This window comes from Myiozetetes cayanensis, unplaced genomic scaffold (assembly GCF_022539395.1).
Source record: "Myiozetetes cayanensis isolate MyiCay16 unplaced genomic scaffold, myiCay2020 scf13, whole genome shotgun sequence".
In the NCBI taxonomy this organism is placed as follows: domain Eukaryota; kingdom Metazoa; phylum Chordata; class Aves; order Passeriformes; family Tyrannidae; genus Myiozetetes; species Myiozetetes cayanensis.
The window spans coordinates 14677954-14700635 of NW_026086937.1; the positions used below are offsets into that span (position 1 = coordinate 14677954).

Genomic DNA, 22682 nt, shown 5'->3' on the forward strand with positions numbered 1-22682 from the left:
CCATCCAATGCCTTGAAATGCAGCAATTTGCACTTGAGATTTACCACAGATGCAGTCATTATGCTTCAGCAGCAAGAACCTAATCCTGAGCAGTACATCCAGTCAGAACCAATTACAGCTTCGAGTACAATTTGTAAATTGGTACCCTAGCATCATTAACTTAGGGATTCAAATTCCAAGAATTGAGTTTTCATAAGTATTGTGTACCACAAGCTGCTTCTACATCCTCCTCCATCATGAACATAATGGGGTAGGAGGCAAAATCCTCACTTAACTGATGTTCCATCAAAGAAGCACAAAATCTATATTTGAGAAGTGCCTATTCCAAAACCACCTCAAGAACAAGTTATTTCTCTTCCTCATTTGTCATTTTATAGTGTATTTCATAGACACAGTGGGGTCTGCCCTCCTCAGGACACACTGCTTCTGTAAGAAAAACTACACACAATTACTCTGGGTACAAACTGAAGGGCACACACACATTCTGAGAACAGAAAGTTCTAAAGGTGTAAGTATAAGTCAATATTTCAAAACATTCCTTAATTATTATTCACTGGTCAATCATGTAACAGCTTCTTACAGATGCAGACTACTGACTACAGCGCTACTAGGCAGCAAGGGCACCCACAAGTTACCGTCATCCAGCCATGCCCCCACATACAATAAGCCCAATTAGTATGGAACTATGCACTGGGAACATGTAGTTAAGACCCTGTTTTGTAAGCTACATTAAGGTCTGCAAAGACTTAAAAACCAATTGTTACAGGAACACACTGCAGACACTTATTCATGAGGTGAATATATGTATTCGCAAGCTGAATAAATTTTTTCTTGAATTTCAGTCCCAGAGTGCCTATTTCAGAGGTCCATATTTCTATAGCAACATTCCCATTAACCACCAGGAAATATTGGATTAGACCTACTTATATTGCAGAATAATTTCAATTATGATTCCAGGAAGCCTATTTGAAAAGCTCCTGTCTTTCAAAGAAGTGATCTTTCAAGCTGTGACCAAGCAGCATTTAAGCTTCCAAGCAAAGAATTGCAAGTTCTTTTTCATTATTGCCATGAACACACATTACAGCATCCTTTCAGCAGGAAACAAACACCAATATGGAGATTTCAGGACAGAAAATGCAAAGTTGAATAAAATCTTCATGCAATGCAAAGAAGAGGCTCTGGGACCTTAGCTCAGTAGTAAAACAGGTCTTTCACCTATAAAAATCTCGATCAGAAAACCAACCAGACTTGTCTGTTTCAAGTTAAGAAGGATGCAGAAAAATGCAGCAATATAGGCAACAAAAAAAAAGCCCCAGTGAGTCATGTTATTGATCAGTCAAATGTACCTGTAGCCCTGCCAGAAGTGGTCATAACCACTGGCCATGAACCAGTGGTCCTTAACTACTGTCCTCAGAGGACAGATTCTACCTCACTCTATGAGGTACCTGTGCAACACGCTAGCAAGAAGTCTACCTCATGCAGTGTAAGTCCGCTGCAAAACAGTCCCAAACCTGCATTTCACAAAGATCTGAAGTTAGTGCTGAAGAAACAGCCTTAATCTGCATGCAGCTTGTTCCTGGCAATATAGATCATAGACCAATAGCTTCGTCATTTTCTGGTCAAACTAGTTCAAATCCTGAGACAGGTTTTCTGCAAGAAATTTGAGAGTCACGACATCTCTATTGATGGCACACTGGACTCTGTTGTCCAAGTGACAGAGCTCCACTACAGCTTAACCCCTCCATCTGAACTGCTGTGCTCCCACCCTTCCTCATGATATCAGCCTTCCATTGTGTTCTGTCACCAGCTGTGTCAAGTAAGGCATCTAATCCAATCCAGGTTCCACAAAAGATACAGCAAAGGACAGAGTCCCTTCTCTTCCCTTGAAATACCACCTTCTTAACAGCTTCTACCCTTTTGTTACCGGCGGAGGGGAAGTGCTTAACCAAACAGACCAAGTTCAGCCTTATGAAAGGAAGTCTTTGCTCTCCCCTGTTACCAAAAACATGAAGCATCCCAATGATAAGCCAAGTATTCTGCTGAAACCAGAGCTTGTTTCAACTAGAAAGGAAGGAATTCAGTCCACAAACATGAACATCTAACTTAGATTAAGATGTTACGAATTCAGCTCCTTTAACTTAACCTCAGTATTCTGCAAGTAGACAGGATTTAATCTCACTGACATGTAGAAACAAATTCAGAGCTGTTTGTGTTTATGGACTAGATATACAAGCTGCAAGGCCAGAAAAACAAAAAGGGCACCACTGTCTGAACTAGAAATTAACGTAACCCCGGCATACTGAACAAGATTACCAGCAAGTAAAGTGAGCAACCTGTCAGAACTAGATAAGAAAGGAAAGTTAAGCTCATTCCTGTACTCAAAGAAACCAAACCAGATAAAGCTCAAGGTAGGAACATGAGTAAGCCATTCTTTTTTTTGCATCAGTAAGTACAAATTTTACAGAACCTCTGCGTTTCAATCCAATTATCTGGATCTACTATCCTGTAGTCATAGGCAGCATATCAAATGGTAGAGGTAGAAGGGTAAACAAGACTACAGCAACAGAGTTAAGCTGACCTGAAGCTGCCTCAAAGATTTTCATGTCAGGCAATACAGACATGCAGGACTTTGCTTACTTTCAGTCTTCAGAAAAAAACAAATATGCTTGTTTTGAGATTTCATAGAACTAAAAGGTTTAAAGGTAAGACAAGGATGGTTTTTTTCCAAAAATTAAACCCTGATTACAAGATATAGACCAATAGGGAGAGATAACATGCCATGATTACTGCTGAACTCCACTGCCACTGGTCGGGAAACAGAGCTGCCCACCAATGGAATCACTGTTGTCACCAGTAATTTGGCAGAGCAGATTTGCTACTGGACAGGGTAGGGTGGATGGCAAGCCCGTGACATCGACATAATAAATGCTGTTAAAAGGCTGCACCGAGACCCCAGAGGGCTCTTGGTTCTGCATCAGTGCCTGCTCTAATGCAATCAGACACCACCTTCCTCAGAACACCGTCAGCAGCAGTCTGCTGAGTCATAGAGCCTGTGGGGACACCGGAGCTGCAGGGCCTGCGAGCGCTCCCTGCACTCAAACTGCTGCAGAGCTGAGCACTCCAATCACAGAGAACAGCAGTGCAGCACCGCCAGGCCACAAACTCCTGGAAAAACCCCTCAAGCCCCAGTGAAACAAGGTAAGCCTGAGCTGAAGTACACAGTATCTCAGCACCTTGCATAACCCAGCAAAGCTTAAGCTGGTTTAAAAGTCTTCATAATTCTTCCATACAAGTACAGCAAGTTCCCCTGTTTCCAACCTTCTCACACCTATGTTGGCACAAGCAATCCATATGAAGTGACCAGCAACACATCTGCAAGGATCTTGTCATTGCAAAAAAATCAGACATAAGTAGTATTATTTGTCTTCAGAAAAATCTACAGTGTATGTATCTCAATACATAATCTCCGTGTATTTATATATCTATGTATATACATATCTCTATCAGTCCTGAGAGTATTTCAGAAGAGGTTAAGAACAGGATATGCAAGAATATCAGTGCTAGAATTCAGAGCAGCTAATACCTTTAACCTTCTTCAACCGGTACAGGTTATTAGTTTCAGATCGTATCTGTCACCAGCATGGGCGTTTCCATTTATCTGAGCTTTTTTTTTTTTTTTTTGCCCTATTGCACTTGGTATATGAACTCTTTTCAGTGAAAACAAGCTCTAAAAATTACAAGCTCAGAACAATGACAGGCTAGCTCTAAGCCAGTCATTATTTCAAAACCCAGCTCTCAAAATAAACTAGTATTATGACAGCACCTCACCATATTAAATATACAGATGTACAAGACAGTGCTCAATACTAATTATTTCCATCTGAGAGAAAAAGTCATACTGCTAGAGCAAGCTAGACATCTGCTTTAGAAAATTAATCCCTGAGAAAACCATGGCATGATTAAGAGTTTTTTCAGCTGCCAACACTGAGTGGTGCATGATTTGTGCTGAGTTCTTCACTACTCTTGCTTGGTTGCAGTGATTCTAAAATACAAAGGCTTATAAAGTTTCCTTGATTCACATCAACATCTGAACACTAGAAATAAAAAGTATATTTTGTTCAAGTGTTACTGAAAAGCCACATTAAAAAGCGAGAAATGCCTAACAAGTCCTCAGATCTGTTACTAAAACAGCTACAGTACCCCTTGGAATGACCTCTTCCACACAAAAGGCAATATTCATTATTGACCTTCAATGCAGCAAATCTATATACAGCTGGCACAGCAAAAAGGCCGCTGCATGTAATTTAGTAAGCATAAACACTGAAAAACAAATAATGAAAAAGTAAACTGACCTTATGTTTAGAATGCTGAAAATTTGACTCTTCCTGCTCTTCATGCTGCACCGAGTCAGCTCTGTCCCTCACACTCCTATACCCAGGACTGGGTATAATGTACTCTTTTCCTATGTCGATGTCTTTCATCTTCTGTAAACGCCAGGGTTTACACGTGTGCTTTCACCTCAAATATCTGAAAAATAATTAAATTTCACTTCATTACATGCTGCGCCCAACACACCAGTTCCTTTTAGTCAACTATTTTTAAGGTTTATTTTTGAAGAAAAAATCAGAAAGCAATTGTAAAAGAGTTATGTTACAACAGGACTGTAACAACACGACTTTGGAAGTCCACACAAGAGTACCTTCTCGTGAACTAGTTTAAACATACCCTGAGGTAACCAAATAGTACCATGACCCTCAATGCACTAGAGTGCTGTCATACTTCCTCTCTTAGATCTCTGAAATACAATTATGCAATCTGACAGATTAAAGTAATAGCTACAGCATCTAGCTGAAACCCTGAGAAAGTTGACTTGGAAGACAAAATCCCAAAAATCTTTTGCTAGTTTCTGAAGCTGCACATACCCAACAACTTATCAGTACAAAGTTCCGCAAAACCGATCTCCCTAGAGATATCGCTTGGATTAAATTAGTTATTATACACTCTTGAAAATACCTCCCTTCTCTATAGCTTTGCTCGCTTACACCGTAGGCTGGAGCTACCACTAAGCACGGACGCGCACAGAATGAGTCACACCTTCAGCGCTGCAGGTTTCCACTCAGTCTATCAAACTGCACTGTAAGGTCAGGAGGAGACTCAGAGCCCCGAAACAAAAATCACAAAACCCCACTGCGGGACCCTGTTTTATAACTCCGCTCTATTGCATTCCGCCACCTGCCTCAAACCAAGGCGACGGGAGGCGCCTGCTTGCGCTACCCGGGTCCCGCTGCACCAGCAGCTCCGCCGCCCCCAGTAGCGCAGCCCCCGGCGCGGCGGGGCCGGGCGCGTCACGGCCGGCCGAGGACGCGGCACCCGCGGGCTCCACGCCCCTCCCGGGGATGCGGGACAGCCCCCGCGGCCGGACACCCCCTGCCCTGCTCCCCCAGCCCCTCCGCACCGGGGTAAACACAAGAGCCCCCCGCCCCGCCCAGGCACAGGTGCCCCCCGCCCGCAGCCGGGGCGGGACGGGCAGCGGCGTGAGGGGGCACCGCGCAGCCCCGTCAATCGGCGGCGAGGCGAGGGGGCTGCTCGGCCGGGCTCCTGACAGGAGAGGGGACAACAAAGCCGCCCGCTCGCCGCACAAAGGGCCGCTCCCTCCCCGGTGCCGGTCGCGCTCACCTCCGCCCGCCGGCGGCCCCGCTGCGACTCCCTCGCTCCGCGGCCGCGAACCCAAACAACGCCGCTTATAGCGGTTCCGGCGTGCCCACTGCGCCTGCGGGGGGGGGGCGCTGCGGCGGCCGCTCCTTCCCGGCGCCCCACGGGAGGTGTAGTCCACTCCTCGGAGCCGGCCGCCCCTCGGCTGTGGGCCGAGAACTACGCTTCCCAGCAGGCGCCGCGCGGGCCGGCTCTGTTCGGCCGCGCCCCCGTCCCGCCGCGCCCCGCCCAGCCCGGTCCCGGCGCTCCTGCCGCAGCGTGGGGGGTCTGGAACGTTCGCCGCCCGCCGGGGCACCGCGGGCACCGCATCTCACCGCACCGCTCGGCACGGCGGCAGCGCAGCGCAGTGCAGAGCAGCCCAGCGCCGCGCCGTGCCGTACCGGGCGGTACCGGGCAGTGCGGGAAGGACGGCGCCTTCTACCGTTGGGGAGGGGCGGGGTCCGCTGTGTTCGGACGCACGCAGAGCCGAGGGGCGGGCGCCGTGCTGCGGGGAGGACGAGGAGGGTGCCGGTGCCCCCCGTGGCTCCGCAGGGCGCTGCCCGGTTTGCGGGGCGGAGCGGCGGCTGTGCCGGCGGGCAGAGCAGGAGCGGGGGCCGCCCCTCCCCGCCGGTCCGTGGGTTGCACCAGCCTGTCGCTCGCTACCGGTTATCGCAGCCCTCGGCCGGTGAAAGTGCGGACCTGCGCTTATCTGGGGCTTGACCTCGGCTCGGCCGGGCCCGCAGTGCCGCTCCTGTGTGCAGGCTGTGCCCCACGGCTGCTGCTTCCCAACGAGCCAGGCTCGGAGCAGGACTTGATCCCCTTGCCTAGCCCCTACTGTGCCTCTCTAGCTCCCAATCGGGCCAGCTAAACGACAGTGAACTTGTCTCAAGGCTTTCCCAGCCGAGCTTTGCCCACTGAAAGCTGCGGCTGTGTGGTGATGGCTGAGGGCCAGCAACCCTGGTTCCCTAAAACAGTGTGATACAGGGTGTCCAGCCTCAGGGGAGTCAGTGAAGGAGGAGATGGACACGGCTGCATTTCATCTCACAAAGGGCTGTAAATATCCTTAACAAACCCTGAGCTGTAGCTTCTCCCCTGCTGCGTTTAAATACCCTGTCCTCAGCTGACATCTTCCTTCCACCAGCCAGATTTGGCTGATGTCTCATTTAAGTGGTTTATATAACGAGTGCCTGTTTGCACCGCAGTCCTTGCTCTCCTGTCAGGAATGTTCGTGAGAGTCAATTTAATAAAAATACTGAAATAAACTGAGGTAAAGATGAGAGATGGGAATCTGGAAATAAAACTGGACCAGAATATTCCCTCCAAGCCCACAAGCCAACAGTACAAGTAAAAGGTGTCACCATGCAAACAGTTCAAGGATACCCTTAAGGTACTAAGAGAATCCCTGCTCTCTGACACATATGGTCACACATCCTGCAGACCTCCAACTCCATTTCTGGGAAAAAAAATGAGAATCAGCTCCACTGCAGGTACTCTAACATTTTGAGACAGGAGGACTGACAGACAGGCAGACATACCTTGCCGTGGTATGGCAGCCAAGTACACAAGTAGCTGCTGCATTTTCCTACAGTCTGTTGCCCAGGACTCACGATAATGCAGTTTGAGATTGGCTTGACTGACATTTTATTGGGGAAGGAGCTGCAAGGTGCACTTCATGCTATGTCCCAGAAAAAGGTGGATTTTAAGACAGAACCCAGGAGACAATTTAGAGTAAGTCTCTGAACAGTCATTTAACTGACCTTTATCTCCATTAAACACACTGGAGTGTAGGAGTGAGTAGATGTGCAATTACTGAGCCATGCAGTTAAACAGCATAAACAGAAAGGACAAAGTATGAATGATAGGGAAAATTAAACTGCGTTAAAGCTTCAAGGTGAATCACTTGTATTTTATTTTAGGGTGTTGACCTGAAAATGTTCTGAGCAGGAGCTTGTCTGGCCCCTGGGCTGTGGAAGCAACAAGAGCTGCTTTTTGGAGGTGGCTGTCTTGTGAGCTGATGACATGTTGAAGCCCAAAGGCTCTGCATCATGTGCCTGGAGAGGAAGAACATGAACCTCCATTATGGCAAAGTCATTACAAAATGTGTTCGGAAAGATGAGCAGAGAGTGTTGTTTAAGCCAAGGGAGCCAGGGCCCTGCCTATGCTTGTTCTGTCCTCTATTTCTCCAGTGCTGGAGTAGATCTGAGAGTAAAAGGGAGGACATGAGTACTAGCAGAAAGCTGCTGTTAAGTAACAATGTGTACGCTACACTCAGACTAGCTCTGGGCAATGGGCACGCAGCAGCAGCAGCGTTTTCACACCTGTGGTCCTACGAGTGTACATACTCCCTTGGTATGATGGTGGGATGAAAATGCTTATGTAGGCATAACCCACTTTTTAGTGTGTCACGAGTCTCCTCCAGCATTTGTTCTAAAGGCTATAAATGTACTGGTGCTACCAGCCAGAGGAGTTACATCTTTAGCTCCAGTGGTAGCAGCTAATGCTTTTAGTGCTGTGAGTCCCGGATTCACCCCTGAGGGATGGCAGCTGTTACATAAACAAGGCCTGTACAGTATTAAAACTTGCCCTGATTCAAGATCTGGGATTTGCCGTAATCAGCCCTGACTGCACAAGAAAAGCAGAGCCAGACCAAAGAGATAGTGGCAGTTTTAAAGCCAAGGCCTGCAGACCATGTGGATGAGGAAGAAACACCTGACAATTAGTTTTCTTAGAGGTGCTCCCCCCCAACTCAAAACAAGCATCAGCAACAAATATAATGTTTGAAACAATGTGATTTGAGCCACTAGAGCTGAAAATGGAACATCTCTGGATTGACCAGGAAAACCAAGGCTCAGTCTGTGTGAGTGTTGGTCTTTGTTCATCTATCTCTCCTACTACATCCTTCCAGATAGGATCTTAGGACCTGCTTCTGCCTTTTGGGGAAATGGAGCATGTGCTGCCCAGGTGACTTAACTGAGCTAAGCCTTGGATGGAAACAGAGATACAACCTTCAGGAGATGTCCCAAGTTTGAGGAGCATGGCCGCGCTCAGTGCTCAGCATTCAGGTTCTCATCACTGCAATTAAGACCAGCATCTCAGACACACAAAACCCTGTTGCACATATGACTGTGAAGCAGAGAGCTTCTTGCGTGCTGATGGGACCCAAAAGCCTGGTGGGCCCAGAAGACTGGAACTGTGTAGGATACCAGGAGATGCCTTGAGCTAACAAGAGTGGAGAGCTCTAACACTGAACTTGCCACCTGCCCGGTGGCTCCCTTCAGACCTATGGGCTGTGCGAGCTGTCTGGGGAACACAACATGCTTTGGCCAGTGTGGATGATCCTTGAGGAGGCATCTTCCTTTGGCACAAATCTGAACACTACTGTGGAGAGCAGTTCTCCCTTTCCCAAATCCCCTTTCCTATATACTTCATACACAGAGGACGTCTTCTTACCCTTCCCCACTGGGATGCTTGGTCCCAGATGCTGAGGCTTGCATTTTCAGCATGAGTTTCCTGAGTGTGTCCCTCCTGATGAGCATGCTGACAGTTGTTATGCTTGCTAGTGCTTTTTTACTCTCTCGCTGATCAGAGCTCTCAGCCATGAAGTGCAGAACTCAGAAATTAATTGGACAGCTTAAGTAAAAGTCCCATGACCAAATTTAGCCTGCAGCACTGCAAACCGTAACAAGTCCAGAAATAGAGAGGTCTGGAGAGAGTGCATTCATCAGCTTGTTCATGATTCTCTATCCCTGTGCAGGGCCCAGTCTTTTATTGATCATCATGTCCAGGTCTCCCTCCCACACACAGCCTATTACTGCAGGACTTTGAGCTCTCAGAGCAGACCAGAAGATTTCCTGTTGCACTGCAGCTACTGCAAGTCATTCTTCTGGAAAGCAATAATTTAGCCTCAGCTGGTCCATGTGAGCCACCAACCTTTGTGGGCAGATTGGCAGATTGAAACAAGCATCAGGTAGGTACAGGTTGACAACAAACTGGACAGTAAAGAGACATTGCTATTCATTTTCCTTTGTATCTTATATCAACCTTCACAGCTTAAGAGGAAATGAAAAACATTTGTGGCAAAACCATCAACAAGAAGATCACTGAGAGCAGTCCTTCTTAATCCACCATCCTTAGGCTCCAGAGTTAATATTCCATTGAAGAGACAGAGAGGAGGACAGAAGTCAATGTGGTATTTAAAGTAGGGCTTCAAGAGACTGCTGTGACTTGCCCAGTCTTAAATCTCACTGGCAAACAAACAATTTCGGAACATACATGGTCTAGGTTTGGCACATGAAAACCACAATCCAGCAAACAATGACGTTAATAATCAGCAGTAACGTTGCATAATAGGTCATTACTTGTTACAGCAAGAATTGGGCACCGTTGCCTTTAATTTAAGAGAAGTTATGATATCTAATGGATTTGATCATGGCTTGCAATTGAAGAACAAGCAGAGGCACAAATACTCCCTGCACATATTTAGTTCTGCTGGCATACGAATCTTCCTAAATATCCTGATGCTGTGCATAGGGGCTGGAGAGGCTCAGGAACACTGTCCTCTGAGCTGCCTGGATAGACCCAACTGTCCATGCTGTGCCAGACATCTCCCTGTTCTACTAGACCATAGATGCTTGTCCACAATATTATGCATACACCACTGTCTACCTGGCTCCATCCAAACCCATGGCATAAGGCTAATAATGTCCCCATATGGACCTGGTATCGAAACCACCTCCCCATTCCAGTCATAGCTGCACAGAAAGAGGTTAGCAGGGTCAGAGAATGAAAGACCTAGTGCCATGAGCCAATCATTTCCTGGAGCTCAGCATTTTCTATGTGGCTGCTCTGATTTTCAGGGCATATGAGGCACAGGACCTCGTGGGATGCTCAAGACCTAAGCAACGCCCCAGGAATCCCTCACTTAACAGTATGGACACTCTCAGAGCTCTCACGTTTTCATTACTGCAGTCTCATTGTGCTTGCAGTTCTGCAAATGACTCATGCAGACATACAAGTCCATGTGCTTTATGTTGCTTCAGCGCTGAACAATCTGTTTTGCTGATCAGAGACTGGTGAGAGTGGAGGCCAGCTCACACAGCACAGCGAGGAGCCGTGATTTCCCCACCCCTCCCCCAGAAAAATACAGAAGAGGGATACGATGTGTTTGGACATAGAGAGACTTTCCCTTTCCTCCTGACCTGTTTTAGTGGAAAGAGTTCATTAATATCTTAGTATACCTGTGCATTTGGCTTTCCTGGAAGCAAACTGTACTGCTTGATGTTTGTGTGGAGCTGTTAGCAAGTGTGGGCGTTCACACTGTGATTGTGTTTCAGAGGATGAGGCTCCTGGGCTGATCCAGGCAGAAACACCACTCCAGTCTACAGCAGTACCACCCATCGCCTTCCCGTCAGTTCATGTGGGAGGATGAACCTTCCTGGCCAAGCTAACGGTGTTTTACTCTTGTTCTCAACAGCTTCTACAAATAGCCATGCTTTTGCAACAAATGCCTTGCAGTGTTGGTTGTTGGTTTTTTGTGTGTTTTTTTTTCAGGTTTTGATCATCCTGCCCTATTTCTGCAGCATTTATGCTTGTCAGAGTGCAGAAGTAAAAGGTGCAACGCTGTGCTATATCACACAGATTAAATTTGGGTTGTAATTCATCATTCAGGTCAGGAGGAGAAAGCACTGAAAAAGTAACTTATTTCATATGCTACCTTCACTGGGTTTTGGGAGAGTGGGATACAAATAATACCCTCCCAACGCAATTAGCAGCAACTTATTAAAAAATTTTTTTTTCTTACAGGGAAAAGCAAGAAGCTTTCAAAGCTGTTGCAACATTTAAAGTGTAATGCAGCGCAGAAAAACAGTTTAAGGCAGTTCTGTTTCTAGACTGATTGTTCAATCTTTCTTCTATAAACTTGATGATTCGGAGGACAAGATCAATTCAAGGTCAAAGTGCTGCCCAGGATCCAGAAGCCGGTGCAGACCTATCCATTGTAGTAAGTTGTGTGCTTCCCAGACCTTGCACCACACCCATGGTTAATGAGTAATTGATAGAAATCAGCAGCATGGGTCACTCTGGAGCCTGCCTGCTCTCACTGGCACAGCAGACTCGAGCCTTGGCTATATGCTGTATGGTTGTTTGATGAACTTAGTGGAAAGGACAAACAAAGCTGCAATAAAAACGCTGGAGATGTGTCTGGATGAGCATTAACGAGCTGGTATTCATCCTAGCTTCACAACCTCTGGCTTTGGAAGTGGCATCCTTTCAGCTGTCTATCCATGCTGCAGATGTGCAGCAGTGACTTTGGTTAGTCTGTAGCATTAGGTATGCGGGGGAGAAACTCCTCTAACCCCTCTCCAAAAGCAGTAGAGGATTATCCCCAAGTCCAGGCATAAGGAAAGGAAAACAGGCATGTCAGAGTGGTGTGTTCAGTTCAGTCTGCTTTTCTGGAACTGGTTTTGGTTTGGCCAAGCAGCCATGGCCAGAGTTATGCTGGATGAAGGTTGTGGTGGGGGAGCTGGTTCAAACCTTACAAAACCTGGAGGTGGTGGCCAGGGCATGACGCAGCATGACCTTCCTGTCGGCTCTCAGGGACACGGTCACAGCCTGCTGCCAGGGAAAGGCACACTCTGTCCACTGCTTGTCTGCCTCTGTGAAAACAAAGCTGTGGGTCCACTGAGGTGAAAGTGTCACCGCTTCCAGCTGCGTGGAAACAGCAGAGCCAGGCACAGCAGCAAGGTCACTCAGCTGGCCTGTATTGGGATTATGGTTTCTTACAGCTGCCTGCTTATATGGCTGTGCAGGGTACACTTGATAAGTGCCATCAGGATGTAGTGTGGAAAAATGAAATATGGATGCGGCCATGAAAGCCCCGTGCAAGAGGGCAAAGTGCTGCCTCCTGCTGCTCTCCCCACCTGGCCCCACAGTGTTGCAGCTCCTCTGAGTAGCACCTGGTTCATGAGGTGCACAACAGGCATGGACAGACACCACCTCTTTCATCTTCCAGCAGATGATGAGTTTACCCGTTGCTTGTGTCTTCCTTCCTGTTCCCCCAAACACTTCCCACTTCCTACATTCGTTCTGAAGTGACCCTGCCAGCATCCATCCAAGATCATGTGATGCTGCATAGCAGTGACACCCAACATCTTCCTCTGCTGCTCTCTCCTCCCCCAAGACACAGCTTGTGGGTGCCAGTAGCTCTCTGACCACCTGCTCTCATCCTCTGTGGAGATGCTTGTTGATGATAGCCCAGCTGGCCATTACGTACCTCACATCTGCATCTGCCCCACTCCTGGGAACATGGGATGGTGCCTGACAGCAGGTCTGTAAGGAAGGCAATGCTGTGAGGACTGCACTACTGCTGGAGTCAAGGTCTCTGTGTCCCCATGTGTTCTCAGGCCCCTAGGGCTTTTCCATAAGGGAAATACAGCCAGCCTGTACTTGCCCCCATACTCCCAGGTGTCCCTCTGAGGTGCACGGGAAGGATGAGCCAGCCTCAGCAAGCACACAGCAAGAGCCTGTGGGGAGAGGACCGTTCTGTCCCACTGGAAACACCTCAAGCAGCATGAACAAAAAAGGCCTTCAAAAAAAGGAGAAAAATAATTAAAAATGCTGGGAGCCCCTGGCGGTGCCTGGAATCCCACGTGGTGGAGAAAAGGTTGGCTGGGATGCCAATTTTGGAGCTCGCCAGTTTTAGAAGCAAATGAGGACAGCCAAGGTCAGAGAGTGTTGGGCCGCTGGGATTATTGCTGTGTGGCTGAAAACTGGGAAAAAGGGGAACTGCAAGTCCAACACAGCTCTGTCCTTGCCTGTGCAGCTGGGTCTGGGGCTCTCCTGGGTCCTGGGATGGTTAGGTCCCAGGGGCTGGCCCAGCTGCACACAGGGGTGATAGGGGCAAGAAGCTGCTTTTTGGAGAATCCTCCTTGGGGTTGCAGGGAACACAGGCAGTTCTGTGTTCAGACAGCAAGGGAATGGGAACTCCAGGCAGCAGTGGGTAATCATCAGGGCTTGGGAGACTTGTTTTGCTCTGTCGCTGCGGGAGAAAGCAGAAGCAGTTGTCTACTTCTTTCTCCTCCCAGGAAATGGTTTCCTGGGGGCTCCTGAGACAAACTCCCTGTGTGCATCTTGTTTTGATGAGCTAATTGCTTTTACTTCCTTGGGAAGTGCTGCCTGAGCACCAGCAGCCATGCTGCAATGCCACCACAGCACCCTGGTACCCACGTCCCCAGGGACCCCCACACTCCCCTCCACGCATTGCTAATCCCAGCCCCCCCAGGGCTTGTGTAGGACTGGCACAGTGTGTGTTGAGTGAGCAAATGTGTCCCAGGGGCCTCTTGGCCCCCAAGTGACAGACTAGAGCCACTGTGGGTCTTAGTCTGGGTGGCCATGGCACTTGCTCAGACTTCTTTCATTGCTTCAACCAATGGGACCATGGAGACTGATGTTGTGGGACACCAAAAAGTTTGGGACAAAGCCTAGGCAACACCCTGGGTTAGCCAAGGCAAAGCCTCCAGTTACAATGTACCCCAAAAGGAAATACGGATCAGTCTGAAACCTTGAGGCTGCCTGTAAGGCTACAGAAACCCCTGAAAAGGAAGGCATACGTCTGCTGTAGGTTTGCTTTGCCACACAGAGCCATGCCACGTGCCTGTCCCATGCACTGCAGACAGGGACAGTCCCCCAGCTGTTTCTGAGCCACTAATAGGAAAAACCCTATGTTTAATCATGGCTTAGTCCACTCAACTGGAAACAAAGCACTCTGGCTGCTGCATGCCACTCTCCATCACAACGTGGGAGGACAGGAACCCCCCCCAGCTGTAGCTGCAGGGATGAGACTGGTGCTCGAGGATCTAGCATCTGCAGCCTGGTCAACTGAAAGAACAGCCCCACAATGCTTAGAGTAACGAACCCAGCCTAACACTAATAACAATAAAATAGCCCAACCTCCAGACCTGCCCTGCCCTCTCTCCTGGACTGGGAGTGCAACACATGGGAGCTGGGAACTGTAAAGACTTGGAGCATCAGGACCACAACTGTATCACATCTCCAACTCATGGCTCAGTTCCTCCTCCTAAAAAAAGCGTGACTGCTGGAATCCGTGTGACAGAGGCAAAGCATAGTTGATGTAGGATAAGCAGAGCAAAGTCTCAAACTGCTGCTGGGCAAAAGATCCTTCCCATGAGTGAGCAGCATCTGGCTTTCTCCTGAAGACATAAGATTGAACCAGTTTGAACTAATGGAAAATACTGCTCAGACCCAGCTCCTTGTCAGTTAGGCACATGTAGCATCAATCACCAGCTGCTCCTGACTTGAAAATACAGCAGCTGCTCATGTGGGTGGGAAAAATGAGCTACAGCATTGCATGGCCTTTGTGAATCCTACTGCTGCCTCCTCTGTCTTCAAAAAAGCCAGGGCCTGTTCTTTGCAGTTCACTTGATGTGGACACAGTCTGGTATGAAGTAATTCTAGCTTTCAGTGTTGTTTTGTCACTTTTCTGTTTCCTCAGTGTGTTTGCAGTGATGCACAGAGATAGTTTAAAACCTATTTTACTGCATGCTTTTATCAGATTAATCAGATGTCGCACTGATGTCCCGTGACTGCAGGCAGAGATACATTTTAGATCAAGTTTCTGGCTGAACACCTGCGTCACCTGCAGGTAAGAGTAGGTCTGGGTGATGACTCTGCAGGGATGATCCCTTCACCATGCAGCTATGGGGGAAAGAGCTGAGCCCTGTTGTGCACTTAGAGCTGCATGTTCTAGACTCTCCCCTTGCATCAGCACCAAGTTGAGTTACTGCAGTCATGGTGTCTTTGGGCTTACCTTTGCCCTGTTTTGCATGTCACATCATTGCAGACACCCCTTCAAAGTCCAAGCCAGTGCTTTATACATGCCCCTACCCAGGAGGTTGTTTGTGATTCTGCACTGCAGGGATCAGAGCCGTTGGGTTATCTCTAAGGGCCAAGGATCAAAGCTGAGTATAATGATCCTGCTAAGAGTGTTTATTCTCCTACATAGCATTGGCTCTTCAGCCATGCCTGGAGTCCCTCTTTGGAATTAGTGGCCCTCTAATAGGGACAGCCAGCACCAGAGGCAATCCAGCCTGGCTCTGACAGCATGCATGAAGCCTGGCTGGGTCAGGATGTGCCTGAGTGCCGAGGAGGGGGGTGTGTTCCTGCCCAGTGGAGCTAATAATTTCATTTCATCTCAGGTGACTGCATCAAGAAAGAAGCAATTTTGATAACTACAAGGTGGCAGGTATCAAACCTTGTGATTGGTAGTGTCACCAGTGCTTCAGATTCTGGTTGATTGCAAAAAGATGAAAAAAAGTAGAAATAATACATCTCTTTAGGGCACCTGAGCCAGCACTTGAAGGAGAGTGGTTGCAGACAAGTGGAGGCTGGGAAGCTCCCAGAGACAAAGCATCCTAACTCCCACTGACGTGACAGAAAAGCGATGGGATCACTGTGATGAATTCCTCAGTGTATCTTCTGTACAGGCCCTTCTCACATGGCTGAGCACATTGCATTATAGCATTATTCATCGCTTTGACTTGAAAGGAACAGAAAAAAAAGAACCTCTAATCCAAGAGACTTTATTTTTTCTAGTTTGCAGTATATTACCTTTTCTTTGGTATCTACTACAGCTGGAAAAAGCACATCTACACTACCAGGAAAAAGGTCATTAATCAGCAACTTCCTTCAACTTTTCTGCAACCACGTGCATATTGCACTTTGAAATATATCCCTGACAAATTAAAAGAAGTATTGGAATGAGTCCATGGAAAACATAAGTTCAGTAACCCGATCCGTAGTGTACAACATCTGTCAAGATAACATGATCTCTCAGCGGCTTTGATGTGATGGAAGGGGGCCGCTGAGTTCCCCTGAGAACGTTTCCCTTCTCTCTCTTATTAATTAGATCTGAAGGCAGCCCTAACACAAAGATTTTCTAAAACAAAACTCTGGGTGCATGAACAACTGAATGGGTCCTTGAAAAGGCACAGTTACTGAACATCACTCAGTTCCCAGCTATCCCTGAAAATGCAAAGCCCTTTGGGCTGAAAGTGCTAATAAATGTGCCTTTCCTGTGGAGCTCCAGGCTCGCAGGGGGAGGAGGGTTAAAGGAAACGTGCCCTCTCCTCTGAACAGGGCCCTTGCAGGAAAGGCAGTGATCGGAGCACAGATAGCTGTGCCTTGATCAAAGCTCCCCCTCGCCTCTGGCAGACCGGGCAGGCGGAGGGAAGCAGAGCTGCCTCCTTCCTGAAATGATGCATCTGCTGCCGGCAGCGGGGAGAAGGCAGAGGCATGGAGAACTCCTCCTCCTCCAGCATCTCCTCAAGTCAGGGCTGGGGCTGCTCCAAGAAGGAAAGCTGCAAAAGCCCTTTTCCTCCTCTGGACAAGATGAGGGATGAGGACTTACCCTGCCCTTGTACAGGAGAGGAGCAGCCCCCTCTTGACAAGGGAGCAGGAGCAGAGCAACAATTCCTGCTGGTGCGTGCTCTGTGTCAGTGCCGTAAGGATAGGCTGGAGCCAGCTAGGGAGCTGGAAATGAGGCCCTGGGTCAGAGAGTAGCCAGCCAACTTTCCAGGTATTTGCCCTGGCTGTTTGGAAATAGGGAGTTCCCTCCTTGCCCCTGGCAGCCCTGAACCCATGGCACCACATGTTCCCTTGTTATGATACAGGTGACAGCAGGTCCTGTGCCTGTACTGCTTTGCAGTATGGCATTTCTCTGCCCATCTCCACAGTCCCAAGGCTGTGGTTACCCAGCCCCACACATTTTTCTCTCTGGCTCAGCCCACGTATTCCTTTCTAGCAGATATTGCTGAAGCCTCTCTGGGCTACCCTTATCCTATTTGAGAAGGGCTGTTCCCAGCTTCTCTTGCTACAGGAATCCACGCATATCAGAGCTGGAAATGGGTTAGCTGGGAAAACAGGAGGCAGCTCTGCTTGTGCACCACTGAACTGGGAAAAAGAATTTGTTCACAGGCTGCAATCCCATTTCACATGGCTCAGTGCAGAGCCAAATGGGAGCACAAAGCTGGGGGTAAACCCTGGACTAAGGTACGGTTTGAAGGGCAGGGACCACAACGAAGGAGGTTACCCGTGCAGTAGTGGTGCAAAAAGTTTTATGTGAATAAGGAACACAGAAAGGGCAGGGGAAGTAGCTCTGAAGACTGACAAGCCTTTCTCAGGGAGAAAGTGATCTCCTGGGTGTTCATGCTCAGCCAGTCCCTGTGTGACTGGGACTGCTGGTTCTTGTGACTGCTCCAGCACTGTCCCCAATGGGAAATGTGTTTTGCTCTTCAGATTTGAGCGGCTTCTGGGGTCACGGAGGGTGGCTGCCTCTAGGGACTGCCATCCCTGGGGCTGGAGCACATGCCAAGCCCAGATGGCCGCTGACTCATTTTCTACTCCTGGACAGGGTGTCCTCACTGAGTTCACTGAGAAGCCTAAGCCCAAAGCCTCATCAGTCTCTGAGAGGGACCAGAGAGATGAATCAGCAAAGGACGGAGCCAGAGCATGAGCAGGGATAGCAGAAGAGCAGCACACAGGTGATCCTGCAACTGCACCATGGTTACCTAGGCAAGACCATGTCTGTTAGTTGGACGTGAGCACCATCACTCTGGGGCTGGTGTTTCTCCTCAGGTGAGAGGAGATGCTGGTGAGGGACAATGGAAGCAGCTACCTAAGAAATCTGGAAGTTGCTGTTGCTTGCTGAGGCCATGGGGATAGAGAAAAAACATTGCAGGGGGGAGAAGCTGGAGCAAGGCTTGTAAAGAAAGGGCTGGAAACTCAGCTAAAATATCCAAGGCAATATGGCCTACAGCTCAGTCTGCGTCAGTGAGGCCAGAGCTTGGGACCAGGAAAAGTCACAGAATGAAGTAAATTAGAGAGATGTTTACTCTGTGACTTAGCTGTGCTTTCTCTGCCTCTCCTCTAATTTCAGGTCCCTGAGCTCCAGGCAGGGCTGGTCAGTGGCAGACAGACTGTCACATGGATGTTCCTTCTCTAGAGTGGGGTATTTCTGCTGTCCCCTGTCTCTCCAGGGAGGCCTGTGCCACCTGTGGGGAACCTGTTCAGCTTGGCATACCTGTGGGGTACCCAGTGGCATGGGACGAGCATCCACAAGCAGCACTCTGCTGCACTCTGCTCACTGTGAGTGTTCTGCTCCTTGCAAAGGGACCCCTCCAGTCTACATGTTTTGGCAGCTGGGGAGGTGCTAGTGCAGAACTTGTCTCATTGCACATCCCATCTGGTACAGGGGCAACACAAAAAATGGGCGGTACAGGGAGCTGTGGCAGCCCAGAGCTCAGGCAACAGTAATACATCCTCCCTGTTAGCAGGTGAGTGATGCTGTGCCCAGCATCCCACTGGTACAAAGGACCACCAGGGAGTTCTGCAAGCAGCACCCCTGGGCAGCTGGAAACCTGTGGGGATGCAGACAGGGTGGCCTCATGTCTTTGGCTCCCCTTCTCAAGTCTGCCAACCCAGAAGCCAAGAGTGGAGGAAGCTCAGCAGTTCATCTGGCAGAAACCTTCTGCTGAGAAGCACAGGAGAGGCCCAAATGAGCAAAGAGCAGAGGAATAGCCTGTGAGTCAGTGTCCCTGTTGTCCCGGCTTGGCCGGAGCCCAGGGCATGGGAGGGAGGGAGGGAGACAGACAGAAGGGTTGGGATGTAGAATCTGTCTGGTTTTCATGCTTTCTGACTTGTGGTCTGCAGTTTTCTTTTTACCTGCAGGACTTGGTTCAGTGCTCAGGTAAATCTTGTGTCAGGCACAGAGTCATTTAGGTGAGCAAGAGGGCTGGACAACGTCCATGTCCTGGCTGTTTGCTGCCTATCCCTTCTCCCAGGGCCAGGAGCTCTTCCAAGGGTGCTTGGGGCCGATAGACCCCTCTCTACACCTGGCAAGTGAGTGTCAGCTGTCCTGGGTAAGTTCAGGACAGTTCCCTAAGCCCAGACACCATGTCCCAGGGTTCATGGTCTGCCCCTGTCACCTCTGACACTGTGTGGGGATAGCTCCAACCAAATCAGGCTGTCAGCATGGAATGGGCTAAGAAGAGCTGAGTTTAGGCATTAATTTCATCCCTGACCCGGAGCTGATATAACAGAAATCCCATAGCTCTGCTGAGGCACCCAAGGATGCTCCAAGGGCATCAGAGCTGCTGGCCACCAGGCAAGACATGTGAGGGGAAATCAGCCTTGTGCCAAGCTGGTGGTTCTTCCATGTGACCTCCTGTAATTCTCCTCATTGCAAGTCTCACCATCCTGGGGACCCCCAGGTCCCACTCAGCCCTGATCAATGTGCTGCCTAAAATAGGACCAAATCTGGAGGTACCTGCCAAGGCTTAGTGATACCTCACGGACCATTGTCTATGCAGAGGGAAAAGCCAGGGAACAACTAAATGTCCAGCAAGAACAACAAATGAAAAAGACACGAGGAATAAAAATGTAGGGAGAGGGACCAGGAAGATGCCCCAGAAAGCAGAACATCCCCCCAAGGCTCATTATTCCCAGAGTTCGTATATGCTGCCCCAGGATGCTATGTCCAAGGATATCCAAGGATGAGGGAGCAAGGAAAAGTCCCACAGCCTCTGGGTCTTCCCACTCCACTGCCCAGCCACTGCTGGATACTGGTATTGATAGACCTCTGGTCTAACCCAGCTCAGTCTCATTTCCATTTTCATGAGCTAATTTCAGTTTTAAAAGCTCCATGGGAATTACATACTGCTTTTAGAAAATGTTTGGCCTGGGTGCTATTCGCATGGAAGTTCGCGACGAAACCAAAGGGAAATGTGTGTGCAAAGGCTGAGGAATATTTATCAAGCTGATTTTGAGTTCAGTTCATTAGTAATTACCTTGATTTGTCTTCCCCTGTACTTGCCAATTTACCAGGGCAACGTCTTGGAAACTTGCCTCACTTGGAGAGAGAACAGGATGTAATTAGCCAGATAATCCACTGATTCCCCTGTCAGCCTCTCCGTGCCTGGTCCCAACACGGCCAGTGGCTGTGCAGGCTGGATCAGACCTGATTTCTGATGCTGCTTATGCACTTAGTGCTACATAGGCAGGAACCAAGATGCTGTCCTGCCCTCAGGCAATGACAAATCCACCTCTTGGATCACTCCTCAAGCTGTAACCCCTGGGCTGAAACCATCTGGGAACATTTGTCCCGGGGTTAGCTTCTTTGCTGAGGCAACAGGATTCCCAAGAGTATGCGGGTCCCTATTTTTGAAAAGGATGGGGATGATTTATTCCCCATGGGCAGCTCATTTCTATTTTCTTGCTGTGTCCACCCTTGCTGCTTTTTGTCAAAACAGTTGCTAAGGTCAAGCGGCTCAGCCGCAAGGTGCGGCACAGCAGGGCTCAGTCACAAGTCACTGGGCACAGATGGCACCACGTAAGCGACACCTGAACGTTTTAACTGCTAAGGGAAATTTTAGGGATTGCCCAGTGCTGCAGAGTCCTTCAGGACACAGAGGAGACTTTGTTTTCTACTACGTCAGTCCTGAACCTGCAATTCAGCCGGTGGGAGGAATGCTGCATGTTGCATATCAGAGTCTTCTCCCCCTCACCAGAGACCCCTCAGCACTGCCACGGGGGCTGCACGGGTGCCCGACACTGGGACAGTGCTGTGAGTCTGTGATTAAGTGGTGCCTCCTTAATTTCCCCCGTCACCAGGATGGAAAGTCCACACTGTGTGCCTTGGGCTGATAACCCCGTGCCACCTTCCGCCCTAGGGAGGGGCCCTGTTACGGAGGTGCAAATGTCCTGTTTTTCTCTCTTGGATTGCAACTGAATTGTGTATCAGCTGCTTGAGTCTCTGGCCGGTCAGTCAGTAGCAGATGACAGCACAAGGATCAGAGCAGGTTGTCACAGTGGGTCAGATTCTGGGGAGAAAGTGGCAGCAAGAATCCAAGTGAGGCGGCAGAGCAGGGCTGTGACTGCCTGTCCCATGTGGAGAGGGGCAGAAGCGTGACAACAGGGGAGGGCAGAGAGCACCATTTTACCTGCAGCACCCAGTGCCAGTAAGGGCTCTCCTGCTGCCATCCCATCAGGAGCTCCCTGGGGAGGTCTCTCAGCCTGTTTCCCTGGTTTAGAAGGCAGGGGTTATCACACAGCTTTCCCTGGGTGACAGATGGGCAGAGAGCAGCGCAGTGTGAGCCGTGCCAGGTGAGAACTGCAGCGCTGCCCGGCAGCAGGGAGAGGCAGCAGAGGAGGGACTGAGCCCTGGGCACGTTCTCTGTGCCGAGGTCTGGACGTGGCTGATCTTCTGAGGGCCAGGAGAGTATTGAAGCACATTAGGAGGGACGAACAGACCCGCGTGAGGGCAGAGCCTGGGCTGGGGCAGGAGTGGCTGGAGGGGATCAGGGTCCATGGAACGGAGCAGGGGACACAGCCGGACACCCTCGCTGCAACATCCTGAGCCAGGGTGCTTCACCGAGCTGAGGGCAAGGCAAATGCCATCCCCACTCCAGAAACCACGTCTTGTTTCCTCCCCTTTGCTCTGGAAGGGTCTCTGAGTGGGCTCCGAGGGGCCCCTCAGGGGCTGTGGGTTTCGGAGACACCTCCTTCTGGAAGGGTGCGAACGCTGATGCGCGACTGCCGCCGGGCTGTCCTTCGCAGCAGCAGCGTCTGGACACCTGGAAACGCAGCACAAATACCACACTGATAGGAAGCGTAGCAAGAAAACATCACAGCTTCCAAAACCGGGCATCACCGGGGTCGCATCAAAGGACATCCCCCCGAGGCCACCGGGGGACGTCTGTGGGGACGTTCAGGCCTTCCCCTGGCCGAGTTCTCGGCTTTGCTGCTCTCCCGCCTCTCCCTCGGCGGCGGAGGCGCTGCCGGGTGTGGCGAGAGGATGAGGGGGGGGTGAGGAGGAGCTCCCGCCCCGCTCCCGCCGGGACGCGCCGCCCCGCGCTGTTGTGTCCCCGCCGGGCGCCCGTCGGCGCGGGCGGAAGCGGAAGCGCTGGGAGCCGCGTGCGGAG

At 49.7% G+C, this 22682-nt stretch overlaps 1 protein-coding gene across 3 annotated transcripts in view; it reads right to left on the reverse strand.

Annotated features, from left to right (window-relative positions):
* ABCC5 (ATP binding cassette subfamily C member 5) overlaps positions 1 to 5830 on the reverse strand; it is a 44948-nt gene extending 39118 nt beyond the window's left edge. For all 3 annotated transcript variants that reach the window (XM_050307702.1, XM_050307701.1, XM_050307700.1), the window contains exons 1-2: positions 5677 to 5830; positions 4353 to 4527 (exon numbers count right to left, since the gene is read on the reverse strand). In XM_050307702.1, the coding sequence (XP_050163659.1) occupies positions 4353 to 4396 (44 nt within the window). In that variant the 5' untranslated portion in view covers positions 4397 to 4527; positions 5677 to 5830. The remainder of the gene's footprint in view (positions 1 to 4352; positions 4528 to 5676) is intronic.
* Positions 5831 to 22682: the final 16852 nt, after the last annotated feature.